Raw genomic sequence first — 18,421 nt, 5'->3', positions numbered from 1 at the left:
GAAAAAACTCTAATATGCTCTGGTGGACAAGCTGTGACCTGCACATTCATCACGCTATGAGATAATAATGTAACGTTACAAGACAGATTTGTTTTAGAGGTAAATTCATGCAAAACCGCTGATGCACGTTCCTGTTGGGGGCAGTTTTTCTGCAAGCAGTCTCTGCATTTGCCTTGAAAACAACTCTGTCTGGTAACGTTACATTATTATCTCATAGCGTGGTGAATGTGCAGGTCACAACTTGTCCACCAGAGCGTTTTGGAGTTGTTGGATTGTGTATTTGATGAGTTTGATGAGGGAAACCAAGAAATCCCATTAGCCTCTGTAGCGTAGCCTCTGAGCAGCTCGCGGCTCTGCTCTGCCATTCTAAAAATAGCTTGCACCGACAGTTAAAGGTAACGAACCTACTGCTATGACTATAGGGATTATGGCAATGGGCCAATTTGCCAAAATGTTGAACTATCCCTTTAAAGGTGTTGACGTGCAAAGTTTGGTCTCTGAGACTTTACAGGCTGTTTGAGTTAATAAGAACCTTTAATTTTCACATAAATGTTATAATATTTCCCTTTAAATCCATGGTTGCCTTTATTTGGTCGCCTGTGAATGACGTTGTATACTCTATTACCTTATGTTAGTGTTGTGGTTTCTGTCAGAAGCTCATAATCTAGTTTTAGTCCATCAACACCTTGAATATACTATATATAATTGAATGTGTGATGAAAGATTTTAGTCACTGGATGTCAGGATTTTAAGTTCTCAGAGAAAAGAGCTGACTAAACCTGGCTGCTTCATGACGTCCTGTGTCCATCACAGATTTTTAAAGTGTGTGTTTTTACCTATTTCAATCCCTAGCCTCGTCCATTTGTAGTTGGGAGGAGGACACCTCTGTGGATAATCCGGCTAAATGTCTCATAAATACATAAATTCACGAGAGAAACATTCAAAACAAAGGTCAGAAACCTGAGCTGCAGTAACATTTACTGTAAACACTGAAGTTCAACAACTCTGAGTTTGATTTTAACATCCCTCTAATGCTCGGGGAGTTGGTTAACAAGCTCTCCAAGTCGGTCTGTGAGTGACTGTGTGCGTGTGTGTGAGTGTGTGTCGGCTGCAGGCTGAAGTCTCATTAGAGTCGTCAGGCAGACTCTGCACCATGGAGATGTGAATCACCGCTCAGGCAGGTCAAGGTGAGATCGATTCAGCGGCGGCACGTGTGTGTGTGTGGATCTCCATCGCAGCACAAAGGAACAGACAGAGATATGAAGCTGTATATATGGAGCCTGGCGGAGGAGAAGGAGGAGGAGGAGGCTTTCTGCAGATGTGGCGGTGACTGACAGCTGGAGGGGGGCGGAGTATAAGCGGTTCATGATCAAAAAAAAAAACACATTGCATGGACACAGTAAAATAGACGCCATTGGACAGGGCGGTTTTTACGGCGAGACAGATGTACTACGGAGCTCAGTGTCTCGCAAGATAGAAAATAATCTGACAGCTGTACGGTCCACAGCAGGGACACGCTGTCTCTGTCTCTGATGTGACAAGAACACCTGTGCTGCTGCTCCTGTGTGTGCACATCCGCATCCGCATCCACATAACATGTCTGTCTGTTTCCAGCTGTAGCTACTTGTGTGTGTGTTTGGAGCGAGCGAGTGTGTGCTGGCATGTTGCAGTCAGAGGCCGAGAGCCGCTCCTCCGCCTTGTCAGACACACTGAGGCATGAAGTCCATTACTGTCAGCAGCACATTGAGCTGTAACCTGCCAAAGCCTTTGTGCCCCACTGAGTCCCTCATCTGTGCAGGGTGAAGGAGGCTCGTGTGTGTGTGTCTGTGTGTGTGTGTGTGTGTGTGTGTGTGTGTGTGTGTGTGTGTGTGTGTGTGTGTGTGTGTGTGTGTGTGTGTGTGTGTGTGTGTGTGTGTGTGTGTGTGTGTGTGTGTGTGTGAGGCCTGGACCAAAACTCCCACTCGCCCACCCACCCACCAGCCCCTCGTTGTGCTTCTGCTTCCTCTGATTCATTTTCTTTTTTTATCTGGATCCACACAGAGAGCAGACTGTGGACGGTGATGAGGCATCGCCGTAATAAAAGACCGGTTCAGAGGTCGTCTTTATTTAAAATAGCTGAAAACACTGGTGTATTGATTTTTGATTTTTTTTTTTTTGTCAGGTTGCAGGTAAACAAAGCAGGATGTTACCTCGGTGAAGGCTGCAGCATTTACCCCTCCTGTTGTCCTTCTGTTCACTTCTTCCATCCTTCCTTCTTTCCTTCCTTTCTCCCTTCCTTCTTTCCACAATCCTTTTTCCCTTCCTTCCTTCCTTCCTTCCTTCCTTCCTTCCTTCCTTCCTTACTTCGTCCTTACTTCTTCTTCCTTCCTCTTTTGATCCAGTTGACCACATACCTCCATCTTTCTTTCCTTCCATTTCCCCTTCCTTCTTTCCACAATCCTTTTTGCCTCCCTCCCTTCCTTCCCTACGTCCTCATTTCTTCCTTCTTTTTTGACCCAATCTGTTCCCTCCCTCCTTCTCTCTTTCCTTCCCTTTTCCCTTCCTTCTTTCCTCCCATTGTTCCCTTAGTCCTTCCTTCCTTCCTTCCTTCCTTCCTTCCTTCCTTCCTTCCTTCCTTCTTTCCCTTCATCCTTCCTTCCGTCTCTCTTTATCCTTCCTTCCTTCCCTTTGTCCTTCCTTCCTTCCTAACTTCCTTCCTTCTTTCCCTTCGTCCTTCTTGCCTTCCTTCCGTCTGTCCCTTTATCCTTCCTTCCTTCCTTCCTTCCTTCCTTCCTTCCTTCCTTCCTTCCTTCCTTCCTTCCTTCCTTCCTTCCTTCCTTCTTTCCCTTCGTCCTTCTTGCCTTCCTTCCATCTATCCCTTTATCCTTCCTTCCTTCCTTCCTTCTTTCCTTTTGTCCTTCCTAACTTCCTTTCTAACTTCCTTCCCTTTGTCCTTCCTTCCTTCCTAACTTCCTTCCTTCCTTTCGTCCTTCCTTCCTTCTTTCCCTTCGTCCTTCTTGCCTTCCTTCCGTCTATCCCTTTATCCTTCCTTCCTTCCTTCCTTCTTTCCCTTTGTCCTTCCTTCTTTCCTTCCTAACTTCCCTCCTTCCTTCCTTCCTTCCTTCCTTCCTTCCTTCCTTCCTTCCTTCCTTCCTTCCTTCCTTCCTTCCTTCCTGCCTTCCTAACTTCCCTTTCATCCTTCCCTCCTTGACCCAGGAGAACAGCAGCAGTTAAATAAAACTGGATCTTGCACCACTTTATTTTTTAAACGAGCTCTGAGCTCTCTGAAGTAAATCTTCCATAGACTGTGAGTATGTGACACGTTGCTGCTTCATGAGGCGCGAGAGGAAATCGCTCTGGTGTGTTGAACCATATTGTGAGCTGCGTGTTAATGGATGGAGAATAAACCCACTGTGGTTTGGTTTGGTAGGTGGCACTGCAGTAACAGTAACCTACCATCTGTGTGTTCAGGAGAGGCCGTCTCCATAGTCATCAGCTCCTTTGTTTAAAGGCTTCACTTCAGGTTACTTCAGGTTACATCATGTGAGGTCGTCATGTACAGTCGGTGTGTTGTTACTACCTGCAGCAGATTCCAGATCAGTGTGTTTTAAAAGAGTTACACGTCGTCCCTTTCCTTCTCCCTCTCTTTGTTTTAAGCTCTTTCTGATTCACTCAGCTCTGTCAGCTCACAGTAGGAAGCTCTTTCTCACTTTTTTTTCTGTTTTTTCTTTAATGGAAACAGGCAATAACATACACAATGTATAAACTGACAATACACTGACACACAGAAAACAGACAGAACAAACCAAAACAGGACAGAAAAGTAAAAACAGAAAGACAAAACTACTAAAAGAAAGACAAAACTACAAAAATTAAATTAACAGTAACTACTTACAGTAATACATTTACTCAAACGTAACTTTTTCCGCATTTTTTGTTATGCATTTCCACCTTATCAGTTCTTAGTTTGCGTGTTCTCCCGGTTCCTGCGCCGGTTCAGTTCTCTCCGCCGGGTTCTCCGGCTTCTTCCCTGCAGTCCAGTGACTAAAACTCTCACAGTTGGTTAACTGGCGACTCTAAATGTGTGAATACGAGCGTGTAGGTGTTGCTCGGCTCCGTGTGATAGATGGCTGACCTTTCCCAGGTTGTTGAGACAAAAGTGTGTCCACTGTCCAGTCAGTGCAGGTCTGAGGAGGGCAGCACTGAGCTGAGAGGGAGGGGGAGGCGCTTGTCGATTGTTTGTCAAAGACACTTCGGTACGATAATCAATGAATGGTTGTTTGATCATGTGGAAAATTGATAAGGGACATAGTGTGTGACAGTTAACTATAGTTTATTGTGATTACTATGATTCTGTAAGCCTTGAGTGGTGTGGTTAGACTTCATTTGAGAATTTGTATTAATCATTAAATACATTTATTTGATTATTAGTTGAGATTGTGATTTAATTAACATACTTAGTAATTTAGTAATCTTGTGTATAGTTCTTCTTTGTGGTCTTTGTTGAAGGTTATAAACTTCAGAGAACTGAAAACGAATAAATACAGAAGAGAAGAAAGAAAAGGGAGTTATCCTTAGGGCAATCAATGCCTTTTTTAAGTTTGGGCATGAAGAGAATGGAGAATGGAGAAAAGAGCTGATAATGAGGTGAAAATATTCTACATTTAAATGGATATTTAATTGTTTCAGTGACGTCTTTTAAAGGATAAAACTATGCAAGATTTTTACCTTGGACGATCAGCGCCTCCGACCCGGTGTCCCAGATCTCATCTGGCGAGAAACATGGACTGTTTTACGGCACTACGACACGAACACGCCCTGTAATCCATAATCTCTTGTTAAAGGGATAGATCAACATTTCATCACACTCATCAAATAAGCAATCCAACAACTCCAAAACGCTCTGGTGGACAAGTTGTGACCTGCACATTCACCACGCTATATGAGATAATAACAGAACATTACCAGATGGAGTTGTTTTCGAGGCAAATGCAGAGACTGCTTGCCGGAAAACTGCCTCAGACGGGAACGCGCATCAGCGGTTTTGCATGAATTTGCCTCTAAAACAACTCTGTCTCATAACGTTCTGTTATTATCTCATAGCGTGGTCAATGTGCAGGTCACAACTTTGATGAGGGAAACCAAGAAATCCCATTAGCCTCCGTAGCGTAGCTCTGAGCAGCTCGCGGCTCTGCTCCGCTGATCTAAAAATAGCTTGCACCAACAATTAAAGGTAACGAACCTACTGCTATGACTAGCAGCAGCACATCACCCCCGTCCTCTCCTAACCTATCCTAATCTACTGCATGTGACACACCTCACACACCTGAACTAACCCTTTAACAACAAATTGTAGTTTTTTATATATGTATATACACAGTATATATACACTACATATCATTCATTTTTTTATAGTTTCAGTTTGCCGTCACATTGAGGATTGAAATCTCATGAAGACGACGACACACAGGCTCTGAAAAAAACGCCTTTGTCGAAATGTTGAAGTTTGGAAGCCGGATATATTTACAACAGAACAGCAGTGTTACAAACACAAAGTGTGTGTGGGTGGTTCACCAGACTCAGGAAGTCTGATGCAAATAGATGCTGCAGGAGTGTAAATGTAGGATTCAGCACTTTTGTTTTGTTTTTTTGTTGGGTTTTTTTCATCTTAAAATAAAAGTATGGAGCCTGGGCCTCTACTGCTACTGCTGACACGCTGATGTTTAGGATAGATAATATTTCTCTGCCCACTCTCTTAGTATAGAGTGCTAACGTCTGCTAAAGGGGGACAAGTCTTTGTAATAGGTTTTTGTCCTTAAACAAAGTAAAATGTTGGCGCCATACTAGTGAAAGTCAGAGGTTCACCAGTGTTTTCATTAATCATCCTTGTAGAACCATGAATATATTCACCACATCTCATCCCAGTTAGTAGATCATCTTGTGGTTAACTACATGAGAAGACCAGTCTGTGCTGGTCTCCTCCTCTACGTGCCAGTCCCTCCATCTTGTCCTCCAGTCACATGAGACTTATTGTAAGTCTGGGCTTATGTGTGAGAGAGAGTGAGAGCATGGATTTATTGATCAGCGCTGCTCTGATCTGCTTCTCGTTAGAGGTAGCAGTGGTCACGGTGAGTCATCACAATGAGATCAGATAAGATAAAGGAGAAGAGACAGATCCGTCCTGGTTTGCTTTACCTTGTTCAGCTGAGAGTTAGTTTAACCATCGTCGTTGTGTCACATCTCTGAGTTTATGAAGACGTCTTTGCTTGCAACTGAGATCTGGAGACCTGGAGGCCTGATACTCGACGCCTCGTTCCAGACGAAGCCTTGTTCTCTAAACTGTTCCCCTTTCATCCTGTCACACACCACCTTGTAGTTTGAATTTGAAAAGCCTCCATGAGTCATCATCAGTGTGCAGGAGGGAAAAGGGAAAATGCAGCCGGGTGCTTTTGATCTCGGCGTTAAATAAGATGCATCAACGTCGTCAACAACACACAACAAATATGGTGCTGTGAGACAAGACAACGTGTATAGGACGAAGGAAAAATAACCCGCAGCACACGGCCAGTCGCCTGAAACACACTCCCTCTGAGTCGTTGTTTGGCCTCGCAGCTCGGGCCCAGGGCTGTAACAAGAGGCAGATAACAGTGAGGGGTGGCTGTGATTATAGTCTGCACCCTGCAGCTCAGAGTCTGTCACTGTTCTGAGTCTGACACAGATTAATTCAGCTCACACACACACACACACACACACACGCACATCTCTTGTGAGGGAGCTCCACCTGCTGGCGGAGGTGTGTAACTGCATGTTGTGATATACACAGCACAACATAACCATCCATCCCTCTGTCTCTCTCTTGCCTTTTCCAGCTTCAGACTCTTTCCATATTTAGCCCAGTTTTTATCTTTTGAATCTCGTAGTTTCTTTTTTCTTGTCGTCTCTTATCTTCTTGGTTCCACATGTCAGTGAGGATGCCACGCGGCTGTCAGACTCACCATTGATTTTAAGATCCTTATAGCCTTACCACTTTGTTCTATCACTTCTAACCTCACATTAAGTCTGACTACAATCCTCATCACATCCACCAAGAGGTGAAGGTTGCATTAGCCTAAATATCAAAGGGAGTTATTTTTAACTCACTTCCTTTGTAAAATCTTATCTGTGTCATTGTTCTAACTTTATTTTGAAAATAAATGTAGGGATTTTTTAGAACCAGAAAGCAGAATGTAGTAAAAATGTTCCATGCTGTTTTGTTGTTGAGAATAATAATGAATGTTGTTGTGATTCATTATTATTCATTAAATGTGCTTTTCATAAGAAGGACGAAAAATGTAGGCAATAGAAATTAAAAATAGGCAGTGTATGCTATTTGCATAGCACATAAACATAGCTATAAGATAACATAACAGTTGAAACTAATACAGAACAGTTAGCTATATAAAACGTTAAAATAAATTGTGGTTATAATCAGTCATTATTAGGTCAGACAGAGAAACAATTAGAGCAGCTAGGGATTTATTTCTGTGTTAAATCCCTCATCTTCTGTTTTAAACCGTGGATGTTTAAATCTCGTGTCCCTCTGACATTTAAATATTTTCTCAATTCTAAATCTCGCGGTGCTTCGATCTGATTGGCTGAAGCCGAGAGCCCAACACGCAGCGGAGAGCCGTGATTGGCTGAATGTGAGGAGGAGCCGCGAGGTGTCAAGGTACCGTGAAACAGCGAGACGATGACCGGAAGTTGAATTCCCCTTCAAACTAAAAACCATTGACGTGAAATAAATAAATAAAAAATATTATTAGAATACATCGTATAAATATAGTTAATTATTATTCAACTGATACATTTTTGTGGTTTCCAACCCAACACTTTGTGTTTATTGTAGCCTATTTAATGTGAGCTTTTGGGTTGTTTCTTGCTCAAATTTATTATCCTACTGTATACAGTTCTTAAAATTATCTTTGCCAGTGAGAACACAGTATAATTTAAGTTGAGGAAAAGTAAATTTCTCTTCTTTTATATTCTATTTATATCTCAGGATGGACAAATTTTAAATGACATAGCCTATAGCCTACCTCTACAGCTGTCATCTCCCTGTAGGTACTGTTGGACAGCTTCAAGTAGGTATGTGCAGCAGAGTTGATCCAGATGTGGAAGCAGCATCTGGTGTGTAATGTAGCTAGGCTATAGGCCAGAAAACATTCCTGTGTGGGGCAGATTTATTTTGCTATCTTGGATTCATACTTTGCTATGGATTCACAACTTGCATTGATATATCAAGTCTAGTAGGCCTATTGTTGTGAGCAGGACACCACAGTTTGTTTTTCCGCATGCTTCAAGTTCAGTCAGCTTTTATTTTGTAAGTTGTGACCGGAAATACGCGCTTTTATTATGGCAGCTTCATCAGTAGTGGTCCGAGGCTGCAAACCGTTTGAAAACCCCCTCTACCGACCGGAGCAGAGTGCGAGGAGAGGAGAGGGTCCAGCCCTGCAGACCAGCTCTAACATGGCGGGTCGCGGAGGAGGAGGAGGAGGAGGAGGAGAGGTGATGTGTTCATGGTACGAGCCGGGGTTCGGGTCCGGGTCTTGGACCGGGTCTGGGTCTGGGTCTGTGTCTGCTGCAGCCGACCCCAAATGTCTAGTGGTGGCCGCGTCCGAGGAGCGCAAACCGAGGAAGAGGAGGAGAGCCTTCTGCCTGTCCAGGATCAAGTCCCGCAGCGGCTCGAGCTCCGGGGATCAGCAGCAGCAGCAGCAGCGGCGGCCGCAGCAGCAGCAGCAGCATCAACCGGCCGCCAACAACAACAACATGCCGTTCATGATCCACTGCCAGATCGGCAAGGAGATCAAACACATCTGCAGCAACTGCCGAGGAGCGGAGCCGCTGGACGGTGAGAAGACATGCACGGTTCACTTCACTTCACTAGAGCAGCAGCCAGATGAGGAGGAGGAGGAGGATGAAGAGGAGGAGGTTTTACTCCTCTGGCTGTAGTAGTAAATGGTTTCTGTCAGCCGGCGGTGGCCGCTCCCTGGCTGCCGGGGGATGTGCGCTCCTGCGCCGGGAGCAGCGCGCACATCCCCCCTCCTTTATGCTCCTAATAAAAAAAATAAAAAAACCCCCAAACAAACATGTTTATAGTATAAACATGTTTGTTTGGGTTTTCACAACATGTATTCGTTACGTCCGCGGTGTAAAAGGCCGTGACGCAAAGACGCGATTAGGCGCGAGACGCAATTAGGCGCGAGACGCGGTATACGCGACTTTTTCGCCCACAAGGGGCTTCCCACCAAACACGAGGAACGCTTTTTTTTCGCTCGAGTTGTGACGCGCGACCAAACGCGAGATACGCGATTTATCGCTCCTTTTGACACGTGTCAAAAAAAAAATTCACGAGCCCGCCAACAACTTTTTTTTTTTTTCAAAGGAGGTTCAACTGGACTTAGTTATTTGTCTAGGAAGACGTTTCACCTCTCATCCAAGAGGCTTCATCAGTTCATGTAGCATCTGACCAGGCTGGGACTGGTCCAACTAACTGGTGTGGAGACTCAGTATAAGTCCAGTTGCTTACGATTTAACCTCCTTTGAAATACTATGACCTGGACAAATGAGAATATGCACCGGCCTACAACAACATTTCTGCTCTCACCAACCATGGTTGAGGTCACAACGCTGCTGTAGCTGCTCTGGAAGTCCGAGACACGTCTGAGGCCAATAACGATAACGTGACGCACAGTATACTGTTATGAGACACATTATGCATCCCAACTGTCTTTTTTTTAGAGGATTTTTTTTTTTTTTTTTACCAAGAATGCGCCCAAAAAAATCATGATCCAGGGGCCAAAATTCGAAACAAATATATATATATTTTTAATCATAATTCTCATTATTCTCCTGATGTCGGTTTAATGTAAACAGATTGCGCTGATATGCGTCATGTGACAGCGGGGCAGTGCTGCAGCTGCTGTGCTGTGATGGACCTGATCAGACTGGTGGTGGTCCACAGTCAATCAGTCCCAGATCCTCCACCGTCACCAGATCCCCCGAAAGCCCCCGCAAATAATACATCGACAAGAAGTTAAGTGGCAAGTTGCACCTTTTCGTCGGTTTATTATTTGCGGATTTTTTTTTTTTAATAGCCTATATAACGTCACTGCAACACGCGGCTCTCAGTGCTTGTCGGTGTTGTGTCTAAATTGTGAAATAACTTTTCCTCGATAGAAATATGAGACGTGGTCGACAGGTTTCATTCATCCATGTTTTGGCAGACAATACAAATAACCAATGATAATGAGATTTCCACCGCGCCGAACCAATCATGTGGCTGGAATAGAGCCAGTCAACAGTAACATGTGCATTTGTTTGGGTTGCTGCAGATGTGCACATCAGCTGACACCGCCGGTAAAAGAGACAGAGAGAATGAGTGTTGTCTCGTAAAAAAAAAAGTAAAGGAGAACTTGGACAAGTGACTGAAAAGACGCGTGGTGCGCAATGGGGACACCAGGCAGCTGGAGCGGACCGTGGTCACGGTGCGGCCGCTCTGCTGGTCACCTCAGTGTGTGCGACAACTCATTCATGGTCTCTGATTATACTGGTAACAGCCTTCCTATTCACCTCCAATGTAGACGCGACGTGCGCGCTCGTTACCCAAAGCGGCGCGTATCCGCGTGCAGTCGGTGCGACGGCGCCGCCGTTTTCCCCCCGTGCATGTCCGTTGCTGTGTCAGGCAGGTGTCTCCACGGAGCTCTGCCCCGTTTCAGAGGTGAAGGAGAGACGTCGCCTCCGCGATGTAGAATGTGTTCAATTAAAGTGAAACTAACACATTATATCGGCCTATATGTCCATTACACACTGAATGGGATGTTAAATCCCATGTCTTTATCTATTCAGTTTATTTTAATAGTAATAATTATGACTAACATTCAGCGAAGACCTAAAAATCAGTATCTCCAAAATTGAAATATTGCAATGGTTTTTATTTTTTTAAAGCATTTTTAATATAGAAATGTTGGCCTTCTGAAAACTATGTCCATCTACTGGTCCTGACCCGTTTGCATCCCTGTCATACATTTAGAGGCTTTAAAGCAGCTGCTGGTGTAACGTGTCCATCCTGTGGTGTCTCTGTGTGTGTGATGTAAGTGGAGTTGCGTGATTTTCACATCCAGTTTGCAGCTAAGTGGGTCAGTTTTCTTTTACCCCCCCCCCCTCCCTGTTTTGACTTGACTGGTTCCTCGGTTTTGCTTCTGGAAACACTGAGCGGTGCTTTTCTTTTCACTGTGTTTCCCTTTTCATATAAAAAAAGCAGGTCACAGTTTTTTTTATTTTATTTAATGATCTGGTTTATTTAATTCCTAAAACAGTTCCCTAGTCTCCAGTCCCACAGACCATGTGGAAAATCACTTATTAATTATTATTTCCATTTCATGCAGCTTTATAGCTACACTTCAAATTCTCCACGTTTTGCTACATGGTTTCTTCACTAATTCCAATTATTAGTGCAAAAATCTGTCCAACACTAAAGATAATCTGACCCAGCTGCATTAATAATCAACACAGACTGACCACCATGTTTCACCAGCAGCAGCAATAAATGGATGCTCATTGCTCACACATAAATGCACCCAGATGTAAATGATGTTGAAATGGGCGAAATCTGCAGGATGAGGACTTTTCAGTTTTGGCCCTTTCAGTTACGTAAATGTTTGACTGCAAGACTTAAACTATTTAATAACTCATCGCTTTGAATAACTTTATTATCAACCAAGATCTCAATCAGAGTTGCAGCTAAAGACAGTGATGACTAACTCTTTATTCGTCTCTCTGCCGTTTTAAAAATCAATCACTATCTGGTTAGTTTCCCCCTGAGAGTCACAGAGGAAGAAGCTGTGACGGAGCATGTGGAGGATTTAGTACATGAAAAATGACTAAAAACACAGTATATTAATATTGATGCTGATCTATCAACTGGCTGATCATTGTATTGACTGACTGAGTGTTGCAGTCATCACGCTCATCTCAGCACCTTGACTTAAGTAACATCAGACCGAGAGCCAGTTATTTATCAACCTGCTGGTTTAATTTGAAAATCTCTCTCTCCAGGTTTCTTTCCTGTCCACAGATCAATACTGACACGGAGAGGATTGATTGATTATAATGATTATATAACACACTGCTTCCATAAGTCTCAGAGTGGGAGATTTGATTCTTATAGTCATATATTCATAAACTCATTTAGCGTAAATTCATTCAACCACCTGATATAAATGTCTGGTAACACTTTATAATAAATACTGAATTCATCATTTATAACGCATGAATACTCATTAGTATTTAGTTGAAAACAGTTTAAAATGTTGTACTCATCATTGATAAGCACTAACTGTATTTATAAACTACATACTAATGAGTATTCATGCGTTATAAATGAAGAATTCAGTGTTTATTCATGCTTAACTAATGCTTAATAGTGTGTACTTATTATAAAGTGTAACAAAATGTCTTGTTCAGAGCTGCAGTGATAAGTCAAATAATTGATTAATTGATTGACAGATAGATAGTTTAATTAAATATATTTTTTCTTCATTTTTTCCCCCAAGAAAATGGGGGAAAAGTTGCACTTTAGGTCATTTTGTTGACGGTTAATCAAGACATTAATTGGCAGATTGATCAATTTGGAAGGTAATCACTAGTTTTCATTCCTAGTTATGATTCTTTTATTGATTTTGTTGAATGAAAGAGCAGATAATGTGATGTGACACTGTTTGTTTTCTCTGACCAGTCTCCAGAGATGATCAGTTTACTGAGCTACGATGTTCACGTTCAAGAAGCTGAAACCAGATGATGTTTGACGTTTTCACTCGATAAACAATCTAAAACAAATCAATACTCAGAAGAGTTTTTCCATTAATTTCCTGTCGGCCGTTAATCTTCAGCCGCTCATGTTGTGATTCACTCAGTAATCTGCTGCTGCTGACTGTAAACACCGTCTCTCTAGTGTCACGGCTCAGGAAAAAACCCAGAGCATATCTGTGAACTGGACTCTATTGATCAGTTAAAGGGATAGTTCACCAAAAATTCAAATTGCACTCATTATCTACTCACCCTCATGTCGACTAAGGGCTGGGAGAAGTTTCAGAGTTATCCGTGGCTTCTCTGAGTTACAGGGGGTCTCGGCGTAGCAGTGCATGTCCATAATGGTTGCAAATGGATACCACCTTTCTTCGTAACAAAAAGACACACCAAAAAACATCCAAATACCTCCATGCTGCTCGTATGTAATGTCCCTCTTGTATTGAAGCCCTGAAATGCAAAATTCCTGGTCCTCTTCCTGGTCCGTCCACCTTCCGCTACAAAACAAGCTTGAAATATAGACTTATTTAATTTTTTTCGGAACAATTTCGCATTTCGGGGCTTCAATACAAGACGGACATTACATACGAGCAGCATGGAGGTATTTGGATGTTTTTTGGTGTGTCTTTTTGTTACGAAGACAGTTGGTATCCATTTGCAACCATTATATGGACATGCACTGCTACGCCGAGACCCCCTGTAACTCAGAGAAGCCACGGAGGACTCTGAAACTTCTCCCAGCCCTTAGTCCACATGAGGGTGAGTAGATAATGAGTGCAATTTGAATTTTGGGTGAACTATCCTTTTAAAGTTGATAAAACAATTAAAAACAACTGATCCAAGTCCAAGAACCTGGACCAGTGGCTTCTCAGAGCCAGATGCTTCATATCACTGCTGCTGTTGTTGCTCTGCTGCTGTGGAGTGAGTCACTGTTTTGAGGCTGTAGTCAGATAACAGACCTGGGGTCAGGCTGAAGGAATGTGGCCCTCCAGTGTGAGACTGAGCCCTCTGACTCACACTGCACTGCTGGGGTGGGGGGGTGGGGGGGGGTCCGTCAACACCATCAGGGGCAAGACTCTTTACATGTTGTTTTGACAGAGACACAGATGAACCGAGAGGGAAGAGAAGAGTCCTCCTCCTCTCCGGGTCCAGATCCGCTCAGGCTGCATGATTAAAGTGTTTACAGTCAGATGCATGTGTGACAGGAAGCAGTGAAGAAGAAGAAAAGTTGAAGTAAAATTTCAGTGAAAATATTAAAGTGATAGTTCAACATTTTGGCAAATTGGCCCATTGCCATAATCCCTATAGTCATAGCAGTAGGTTTGTTACCTTTAATTGTCGGTGCAAGCTGTTTTTAGAACGGCGGAGCAGAGCCGCGAGCTGCCCAGAGCTACGCTACGGAGGCTAATGGGATTTCTTGGTTTCCCTCATCAAACTCATCAAATACACAATCCAACAACTCCAAAACTGCACATTCACCACACTATGAGATAATAACGGAACAAGGTAAATGCAGAGACTGCTTGCCGAAAAACTGTTCCTGACGGGAACGTGCATCAGCGGTTTTGCATGAATTCACCTCTAAAACAACTCTGTCTTGTAACGTTCTGTTATTATCTCATAGTGTGGTGAATGTGCAGGTCACAACTTGTCCACCAGAGCGTTTTGGAGTTGTTGGATTGTGTATTTGATGAGTTTGATGAGGGAAACCAAGAAATCCCATGAGCCTCCGCGTAACTCTGAGCAGCTTGTGGCTCTGCTCCGCCGTTCTAAAAATAGCTTGCACCGACAATTAAAGGTAACGAACTTACTATAGGGATTATGGCAATTGACCAATTTGCCAAAATGTTGAACTATCCCTTTAAGATAAAATCAGGAAGGTGGCGTTTGTGACCGCTTCGCTCTTATATCAGTCTCTCTCATTAGATAATGACATAGTTTTTCATTGTAGCTGGCAGAAGTGGAGCAAGTTCTGTTTAATTATTGATTAATCTGCTGATCATTTCCCCAATTAACAGAATTCAGTGATTGATTCGTTCCTAGAAATCAGAGAAATGTCCAAGTTGTGCCAACTGGAAAGTGATTTAAAATCAATCAGATGTAAGTGACTGGAGGCAAAAGCAGCTGGATCAATTGAATGTTTTTTTGTTTTTTATTTTTGCATGAAAATGATTCAAAATCAATCAAAACTGATCAGTTAATGGAATCCGAGCTGGACTCAGTAACTTTCCCTCTGACTGGTTGAGGAGTAAAAGTATAACATCTTTTCAGGGTCAGTTCAGTCGTATTTGTACTGAAGTGTTTCTGCTCAGAGAAACTTTTCTTTCTCCTTTGCACAGATGTTTTTCCCTGAGCTCTGACCTTCACACCTGAGTGTTACACTCGACATCGTCTCGGTCCGACTGTTGGCCACAGGGCCGGTGGGGACGGGGGTGGGGGTTTGGGGTGCGTTCAGGGCCACTGGGCCGTTGTTAAAAGTTGTTGTTGAAAGGTTTCTCTGCTGAGCTGTGACAGATCTGAACTGATAACCCTCCTGTAACCAGCTCTCCTCCTCCTCCTCCTCCTCCTCCTCCTCCTGCTGCTGCTGCTGGTTTCACTGGTTCCCGTCTCACTGTTAGTTCATTTTTTCTGCCGTCGACCTTCACAGGTTTAGTTCTGGTCTGTTGGTTCTGGTCCAAATGAAAGAGTCTAAAATTAGATGGATTTTAATATGGAGGTCAAGATCAGAAACTGGACGGGCGATTCAAGGTCAGATTTCAGTACCTGCTGCTTGTTGGGCGTCAGTCTGCAGTCAGGTTTTGGTCGAATTGCTGTTGTTGCCGTGTGTTTATTGGTCTTTCAGTTTGCAGGATGTTCAAAAAGAAGCTTTACAGATTTCACTGAGTGCTGATGGAAGTTTGGATCAGGTTTAAGTGAGGTCTAGTAGGCCTGTAGTGCAGCTGTGTGGCCTTTTTATAAGACTCTTTTCTTTTTGGCTCATGTCTTTCATCATCCTTGGTTTAACAAAAATATGTTTTTTATCTGTATGAGACCAAAAGCCGTTCATTTTTTATAAAGTTTCATACAACTGCCAGAGTTTTCTAGAGATCAGGATGACTTCAAACGTATCGTCTCTCAGCTCTGACTGAACGTGTGTTAACATCAGTAACACAAGGCTTTTTCAGAAGATCAAAAATCTGTCTTTTGCTGCATTTTCACCACTCAGTCCAACTCTGTTTTATATTTTATTTATCATTTTTCCACACAGGTCAGTTCAGCTCCCAGTCGACTGATGAGCTTCAAAGAAAAAAGACAAAGAAAGCTGGCAGATAGAGATTTAACCCTCCTGTTGTCCTTCTGGGTCAAATTGACCCAATCTGTTCCCTTCCTCCATCCTTCCTTCTTTCCTTCCTTTCTCACTTCCTTCTTTCCACAATCCTTTTTCCTTTCCTTCTTTGCTTCCTTCCTTCCTTCCCTTCATCCTCACTTCTTCTTCCTTCCTCTTTTGATCCAATTGACCTGATTTGTTCCCTCACTCCATCTTTCTTTCCTTCCCTTTTCCCTTGTTCCTTCCTCCTTCTTCCTCCCTTGAACGAATCTGTTCCCTTCCTACATCTTTCTTTCCTTCCTTTTTCCATTCCTTCTTTCCACAATCCTTTTTCCCTCCCTTCCTTCCTTCCTTTTTGACCCAATCTGTTCCCTCCCTCCTTCTATCTTTCCTTCCTTTTTCCCTACATTCTTTCCTCCCATCTTTCCCTTTGTCCTCCCTTCTATCCTTTCATCCTTCCTTCCTTCCTTGACCCAAGAGGATGACAGGAGGGTTAATTTAATAGATTTACCAGGCTATAGTGATCTTAGCCAACAAAACAACATATAAAATAACAGATGTGACCCTGTTATCATTTATTTCACTCATCTGAAACAGAAACACACATTACAGTAAATATTGTACCAGACCTGCAGCGTCTCCATGTTGGTTTGTGTGACTGGTCACTGTTACTGAGGGAGTTGAACCTTCAGCGTTTCTGTCACATGAAAGTGAGCAGGTCTGATCTGTCCAGTTGTGTCTGCTTTTCCTCTGTGTGTGTGTGTGTGTGTGTGTGTGTGTGTGTGTGTGTGTGTGTGTGTGTGTGTGTGTGTGTGTGTGTGTGTGTGTGTGTGTGTGTGTGTGTGTGTGTGTGTGTGTGTGTGTGTGTGTGTGTGTGTTTGTTGCTGACACTGCTGCTTCCTGTGTTTCTCCCTCGTCCATGGCCGCCGGCTGCTGCTGCTGCTCCATGCTCTGGTTGTTGACTCTTCCTCCTACAGCAGGATGTTGTTGTTGTTGTGTGTGTGTGTTGCGTGTCTGTGTGTTACTGTGTGTGTGATGGGAAGAGTGTAAATTAAAAAGCATGCTGCTGCAGAGCGCGGCCCCCAGCAGCAGCAGCACCTCCACTCTCCTCCCTCCCTGTGGGAACGACTCAGTCAGATGCAGAACGGAAAAACTGGAGGCGAGAAAGTCGTAGTAATAGTAAACACTTCATGTTTACGCTCGGTTGTTGCATGTGTGCACGTCCTCCCTCTTCTGTTCTTCTGTTGGAGCCACCTGAATCTCTCTCTCTGTGGTGAAGAACAATCCAAATGAGCTCTACCTGACTCGATTACGCGAAGCCCCCTGGGAGATCTTGTTCCCTGACATTTAAATCACAGACAGTCGTCTGTTTTCCTTAACTGTGGATTTAATAAACCTTCAGATCCTGCTCATGATGATAACATGATATCTCAGCTTGAGTCGATTAAATGGGAATAGAAATAAATAAAAGGAAGTAAAACGAATGTATAGGGTAAGTGTGTCGTTAGCTTGGATGGAAAATAATGGCGACTGAGGAGACGCATCCGACTTCAAATGGAAACTGCTTCCATAATTTGAGCAGCAACTGCAAAGGCAATAAATAATAAATGTAATAAATCTTGAGCTTTTCTTCCTTGAGTAACTCATATTTATGTCAGTGCTGTGTTATATAAGCCACACATGTAACTATATAACATTTGAACTTAGAAAAACATCTGGAGAAATTATTAATTATATAAAAAAAAGATGAAATCAACTTAAATCAGAGTGAATTTCGAGGCCTTTCATTAATATGGTGTAATTTATATGTCGAGGAGCAGGGTTAAACTCTGACTCTTTGATATTTCCTCTCTGATGTTTAAATCGCTCTGTTATGATGGGATGGGAAAAGAAGAAAACGGCAGTTGCACATTTGTTACAGTAATGACCCTGTTGTTGTTGTTTTCTGTTGTCGTTCCAGCTGAGGAGGTGGAGAGGTTGGCAGCCATGCGCTCGGATTCGCTGGTTCCCGGCACGCACACGCCTCCCATCCGCCGCCGCAGCAAATTCGCCACCTTGGGACGCCTGTTCAAACCCTGGAAATGGAGGAAGAAGAAGAGCGAGAAGTTCAAGCAGACATCTGCAGGTGGGAACAGAAACACTATTAACACCTGCGCCTGTAGTAATCTACCTCACCCACAGCTTGATACACATCTCCCCGCGACACCTAGCAACAGTAACGATGATGAATGAGAGCAAGGAGGAGGAGGAGGAGGGAGGAGGACGAGGGGATACAGGAGCAAAGTGTGTAAT

At 43.3% G+C, this 18,421-nt stretch overlaps 1 protein-coding gene across 2 annotated transcripts in view; it reads left to right on the top strand.

The window, feature by feature from the left end:
* Positions 1-18,421, top strand: part of phactr1 (phosphatase and actin regulator 1) — a 45,580-nt gene that overhangs the window by 13,662 nt on the left and 13,497 nt on the right. Inside the window, exons 1-2 of one of the 2 annotated variants that reach the window (XM_083970724.1) lie at positions 8,537-8,866; positions 18,090-18,254. In XM_083970724.1, the coding sequence (XP_083826850.1) occupies positions 8,785-8,866; positions 18,090-18,254 (247 nt within the window). In that variant the 5' untranslated portion in view covers positions 8,537-8,784. Of the gene's footprint in view, positions 1-8,536; positions 8,867-18,089; positions 18,255-18,421 lie in introns of those variants that run through there. The other variant, XM_083970723.1, reaches the window with a different exon arrangement.

The sequence above is a fragment of the Trachurus trachurus genome (assembly GCF_905171665.1).
Source record: "Trachurus trachurus genome assembly, chromosome: 4".
Classification (NCBI taxonomy): Eukaryota; Metazoa; Chordata; class Actinopteri; order Carangiformes; family Carangidae; genus Trachurus; species Trachurus trachurus.
This window is presented reverse-complemented; position numbering and strand designations above follow the sequence as displayed.